Source organism: Tupaia chinensis, unplaced genomic scaffold, assembly GCF_000334495.1.
Source record: "Tupaia chinensis unplaced genomic scaffold, TupChi_1.0 Scaffold000355_1, whole genome shotgun sequence".
In the NCBI taxonomy this organism is placed as follows: domain Eukaryota; kingdom Metazoa; phylum Chordata; class Mammalia; order Scandentia; family Tupaiidae; genus Tupaia; species Tupaia belangeri.
Window position 1 is genome coordinate 4157975 of NW_006159850.1, and position 6259 is coordinate 4164233.

The 6259-nt window shown below is 56.5% G+C and overlaps 1 protein-coding gene across 1 annotated transcript in view; it reads right to left on the reverse strand.

The window, feature by feature from the left end:
• LOC102480842 (calcium-transporting ATPase type 2C member 2) overlaps window positions 1–6259 on the reverse strand; it is a 57270-nt gene that overhangs the window by 8492 nt on the left and 42519 nt on the right. Inside the window, exons 12-14 of the mRNA XM_014589372.2 lie at window positions 2851–2975; window positions 2620–2717; window positions 383–484 (exon numbers count right to left, since the gene is read on the reverse strand). Coding sequence (XP_014444858.1) covers window positions 383–484; window positions 2620–2717; window positions 2851–2975 — 325 coding nt within the window. The remainder of the gene's footprint in view (window positions 1–382; window positions 485–2619; window positions 2718–2850; window positions 2976–6259) is intronic.

Genomic DNA, 6259 nt, shown 5'->3' on the forward strand with positions numbered 1-6259 from the left:
GCACGGCCCCTATGACAAAAAACTCTCTATAAAAAAAAAAAAAAAAAAAAAGATAAATAAACATTTAGAAAATAAAAAATAGAAGGGCCGGCCCTGGAGCACGGGGCCTAAGGGGCCAGACTGCACACGGCCGACCACAGTTCAAGTCCCGCCCCAGGGACTTGAAAATATGCCATGTGCATGTGTGTGTGCCCCAAATCCTGTCTGTGGGCCTCTCTCCGGTGTTCCACTCCTGGCCACTTTCCCAGTGTTCCGAGGAGCCTGACCCTGGGTGGTCCAGTCGGCACCAAGAACTAGTGGCTGTCTTCTGCTTTTCAGAGGGAATCCTCAGAAGCCCATTTTAAATGCAAATTCCCACGTTCCACATAGTGGTGACACTTACCTCCACTAATTTCCCCACCGAGATGCAGGAGAACCCCTTAATTACTTCCTTGGATGGCAAAAGACACACAGTCCCTGAGCCATTATACCCAACACCACTGACCTGCAGGACAAGGCGGGAGAAAGTCACTGAGTCAAAACGTCCCCTCCCTACCCCCCGCCCTGTGCCCTGAAGGCCCACAGCCTCTGCCCCGGGATCCATCCCAGGATGTAACCCTGCACATGGACAGGCCCTATGCGTAAAGCTGAGCCCTGCACAGCCACGTTTCCCCAGACGCCCTGCCGACCGACGGTGCTGTGCTATGGGATGTCCCCTGAGTGGGCTCTCCGCAGTCCGGATGGTCACGGTCACAGAGGCTTGTGAACGGCACGGGGACCGATGCTCGGGGCTGTGGGGCAAAGGGTTTCTCACAGAACCGATGGCAACTCCCTCTGCCGTGGTAGTCCCACCCGGCCGCGAGGACTCGGGCGTGCCATGCGTAGCTCGGCGGTGGCGCGTCAGTGGCTGCGTGCTTAGGGAGCTTGCTTTTCTTTTAGAATTTCAGTTTTTTAATCTCATTTTCCTTTTTAAATTTGTCAGAGAGTGATTATGCTCACCAGAGAGACAAACAGAGAGAGAAGGGAAGGAGTGAAGGAGAGAGAGCGAGAGAGGGTGAAAGCACCCCACTGGGGCGTGGTCACACCAGGCCCCTCCCCCCACTTCCCCATCCTGCCAGGATTTGGGGCACACACAACCTGTGTTTTCCAGGCAGCTGGGGCTGGGATCCGAACTGCATGGTTGGCTATGTGGGATCCTGTGCTCTTAACCACCAGGCCGTGGGACTGGCCTGAAACTTGATTTTCAAAATAAGAATTTGCCCGTGGGCGATAACTTGCTGTCCCGTTGCTCTGGGAAGTTGGTGGGGAGAACAAATCACAATGTAAAGTCTCACACTGAGGGCGTTTAAACTGTGACACGGGGCAGCAGGTAGCGTAGTGGTTAAGGCACTGGACTCCTGCATGGCTGACCATGGTTCAAGTCCCAGACCCAGTGTCTTGAGACTCACACCAGGCGCTGGGACCAGCAGATGGCGTAATGGTTGCGTTGCTGGACTCCCACACATTCAACTGTGGTTCAAGTCTTGGACCCAGAGGCTTAAAACTCACACTAACCACATGTTTGTGCATGTCCAAAATCCCAAAAGGAGAATGGAGAAGGGACTGTGGCATGGCCATCCCCCCAGGGGGCGATTTCTTGCTTTCCGTCTGTCTGTCCCTGTCTCTTAGGCAAGCACACACACCCTATAGCAAAAATCCCTCTAAAAGGAAAAGAGAGAGACTCACACCAGGCACCTGTGTGAACCCCAAACCCTGAGAGAATGGAGGGGAGAGGGCTGCAGCATGGCCACCCCCAGGGGCTGATTTCTCACTTTCCCTGGCACTGTCTCTGTCTCTCTCCGGCAAGTGCATGTGCCCTATGGCAAAATAAATAAAACAAAAACAACAACAAAAACTCTGACAAACGTGAGAAAGAGACACACGAAGGGCCAGTTTATCACGGGCAGTGACGGGTAACTGTCCCGCGTGTAACTGTCCCGCGTGTAACTGTGCCGTGTGTAACTGCCCCACATGTAACTGCGCCGCGTGTAACTGTCCCGCGTGTAACTGCGCCGCGTGTAACTGCGCCGCGTGTAACTGTCCCGTGTGTAACTGCCCCGCGTGTAACTGTGCCGCGTGTAACTGTGCCGCGTGTAACCGTGCCACGTGTAACTGTCCCGCGTGTAACCGTGCCACGTGTAACCGTGCCACGTGTAACTGTCCCGCGTGTAACTGTGCCGCGTGTAACTGTCCTGCCTGTAACTGTCCCGCGTGTAACTGCGCCGCGTGTAACCGTCCCGCGTGTAACTGTCCCGCGTGTAACTGCCCCGCGTGTACCTGTGCCGCGTGTAACTGTCCCGCGTGTAACTGTGCCGTGTGTAACTGCCCCGCGTGTAACTGCCCCGCGTGTAACTGCTCCGCGTGTAACCGTGCCGTGTGTAACTGTCCCGCGTGTAACTGTCCCGCGTGTAACTGCCCCGCGTGTAACTGTGCCGTGTTAATAACGTGAAAAGGCGAAGGCGCCACCGCAGACTGGTCCTGGTCCTCGGTGCCGCCCGTAGCAAGGACGCTGCAGTGGCCTTAACGTCCTTCCTCCCGGCTGTGTTCCAGAAGGTGCCAGGTGCGTCTCTGGCAGGCGGGGTCTGCAGGCTGAGGACTTACCTCGGCGTGGAGCCCGTCAGACGTCACAAGCTGAGTCACCGTCATCTCATTGGCAGTCAGAGTCCCCGTCTTGTCCGAACAGATGACATTACAGCAGCCTGGGACAACAGCAGGCCGTACAGGGAAGGGGGGTCGCCCTCTTCCTGGGGGCGGTGAGACCCCCGCTTGCATGGCCATGCCACCCACACCCCCTCAGCCCCGCCGTGAGGTCCGCCCGCTGGGGCCGCTCACCCAAGGTCTCCACAATGGGTAACTTCTTCACGATGACGCGCTTCCTGGCCATCCGCAGCACTCCCAGCACCAGCGTCACCGTGACAACAATGGGCAGCCCCTCCGGAATGGCCGCCACGGCCAGGCTGGAGCAAAATGCGGAACGGGTGGTCTTGGATATGCACTCCAGACACCATGGATCTGGGCTGGGGTGCGACTCCTGGAGCTAGGAGAGCAGGGGTCCTCGCGTCCACGTCTGAGCCCTCCCCCACAAACCCTGCCCTTCCGAAGGGCCCTCTCCTATCAGACGTCCACACCTTAGTGTGAATTACTGTTTGCCCCGTAGGTACTTTGGCATTTAAATCCTTCTCATTGTTTAGAGAGAAAGCCTTGGGGTCCCATGAAAAGAGTTCCCAGAATCTGACCATCGATATCGATCGTGGGAAGTGGACGTTTTTGGTTTCAGGGTCCTTCCTGAGTTGAACACTGTCAACGAAACAGGGTTAGCTGTGAGTGGGTCGTGGTTCAAACTAGGTCATGGCCACATGGGTTTTCCCGTGAATATTCTCTCTACCTGCACATATCTGCTCTCCTCCAAAATTTTCCCTTTAAAAGAAAGATAGAAAGGAAGAAAGAAAGAAAAAGAAAGAAAGAAATAGAAAGAAAGAAACCGGGCAGCCCCGGTGTCTACCGAAGGACAAAGGGATGGGCTGAATGTGGGCTCCCCACATTCCTAAGACCATGGCAGCCGTTGGCATGGAGGGGCCTGTGGGAGCCACAGCACAAGGACCCTGGAGGCACGGTGCGGCCCAGACGCAGACACAGAGGCCACGTGTGCGGCCACGTGTGCGCAGCATCGTCCGTGAGAGGTGCCCAGAGCAGGCGCGCCTACAGGGACGGGTGGTTACAGACTGCCAGGTAGGGCTGCGGTGCTGGAGGGCGGTGGGTGTGACTGCAAGGCCGGGGTTTCTCTCTGAGGTGTTAAAATGTTATACTTCGCTGCGAACCTACTAACCCATGAAGCCGTGTACTTTAAATGAATGAATCACTGTGTGTGAATCACATTTCAGTAAACTTGTTAAGGAAAGTTAGCTAGCAGCTTGGGAGGGGAGGGGAGGGGAGCGGCAGAGGGCGGCCAGGCCCTGCTAGTCAAGCTCTGTCTGAGACCGAGCTGGGGGTGGGGACAGGTGTCTCAGTCACACGGGACCTTAGAAGGGACTGGGTGGAGCAGTTAATGACTGCGTTGGGAACTGGCCCCCACGTGGCTGACCACAATGTGACTCCGGCCCTGGCAGCTTGAGAAAACTCACTGGCATGTGTTTGTGTGCCCCAAACCCTGGGGGAAGGAGAGCTGGGGGGAGGGGCTACAGTGTGACCACACTGTACTGGGGTGCCCCAAACCCTGGGGGAAGGAGAGCTGGGGAAAGGGGCTGCAGTGTGACCACACCGTACTGGGGTGCCCCAAACCCTGGGGGAAGGAGATCTGGGGGGAGGGGCTGCAGTATTGGGGTTCTCTCTCTCTCTCTCTCTCGCACATGTGCCCTCTGACAATTAAAAAAAAAAAAGGAGTGATGGAGAATTCTGTTCTTTGGGAAACCAGAAGAAAATCATGAAGAGGAGAAAACACCTGCCCCCGGGGCCCACCCAGCCACCGACAGAAGCCCTGAGAGACCAGCCATTCGCACAGGACGGGCCGTGTCCCAGGCTTGGGCCACTTGGTGACACAGTGAAATGGGCCGGAAGAGCAATGCTAAGAGTGACGGCCTCTCAGTCCAGAGTCCTCACGAACCCAGAGCACTGCGAAATGCCAGGCCGGGCGACACCCTCTGTCGCCAGGCCTTCAGGCTTCCCAAGAAAACTGGAAACCCTGTACCTTCTTCTTCTTTTTTCTTTTTCTAAACAATTATTTATTTATTTATTTCCATTTGTTATTGTTATTTTTTTCTTTATTTGACGAGAGAGAGCAAGAGAGAGAGAGAGAGAAAGGGAAAGTGAGAAAGCAAGCCACCAGGTCCAGGACTTGAACCATGCTTGGCCATGCGGGAATCCAGTGCCTTATCCACCACACCACCTGCTGGCCCCAACCCTGTATCTTCTAATGCAAACTCCCAGTTTTTTGACATTAACAAATCTGTTTGTCACATACGCTGTTCAAACGAAACGCATTTACTGGCTGCATCCTGCTGACAGGTGCCCGTTTTCACCCCTGCATCGGAACAGCCATCTGGTGTCCCGTCAGCACGTGGCGAAGGCACAGAGGCCAAGAGTGGCCACCAGGGGTGCGCTGTCTGGCTTGGTAACAGTCGGAAACCCGGCCCAGCTGGCTCCGCCAACCCAAGCCACACATGGGTACTACGTCATCGACTGGGATGCCAGAGTTGGTGGGGACGCCATTACTGCGCACCACTGAGCGGGGAGAGAACACTCAGCAATGAATGGGCGGGGCTTTCCTAAGACACCGCAAGCGGGGAGCAGTCTGATTTCAGAGGCGTTAAACCGAGAAAGAGCGCGAATCTTAGAATCGGAGAAACACGGATTGAACAATGACCTTTCACCCAGAGATGGCGAACGCTCAGGGTTAAGTTAGTAAACTAAGATTACCGAATTTGGACAAGGGGCTGGGCCTGGCTCCTGTGGTGACAGCCAGGTGCTTCCTTGGTGTTACGGTGCAGGCTGACAGAGGCCAGCTAAGCAAACATTTGCAGAGGTGATGGCGGCGACTCCCCCAGATGGCAGGCAGGATGGGGGGGGATTTGTCAAGCTGCAGGGTTAGGATTTGAACTGCGGTTGGCCACGTGGGATGTGGCTCCCTTAACACTAGAATGCCCAGACTGCATTTTTATTTCAGGGCAGCTTTATGTCCCCGGCTTCTGAGGGCCCTGCTTCCTTTGGGAGCCACGGTCTCCGCCCCCACTACACCTCCTCCGAGGCAGGTGGCCTGAGGCCACCGTTCAGGGGTTCGCCCTTCTTCCCCGACTCTGCTCCTGCTGGAGCCCAGACTGGGGGCAACCTTTGATCAGAGCTTGGTGGCTCGGAGCGTTCTCCCTGGCCAGCCACATGAGCACCTCAGCAGCTTCTTAGAAATGCAGAGCCTCAGGCCCCCAGGCCCCCTGAATCAGGACCAGAGATATGTTCGTAATCGGCCCTCCCAGGGGCCCTACGTCGTAGAAGGCTGCTCTCAGCGCTCCTTCTCCTGCAGATGCCACTGTGGCCTCCGACCTGGAGTCCACGACAGCCTCCCAGCTACTCCCCAGCTCCCTGTCTACATCCTGCAAAGCTGGGTGGCTGGGCGCGCCCCCCCCCCCCCCGCCCCCCCCCCGCGCCCTCCCAGCCGAAGCCGTGTCCACACCCACGCTGGCGGCAGTGCTGGGACGAGCAGGGACGTTTCTCGTGTGAGCAGATGCTCCGACTTGCTTGCCAGGGCTCTGTT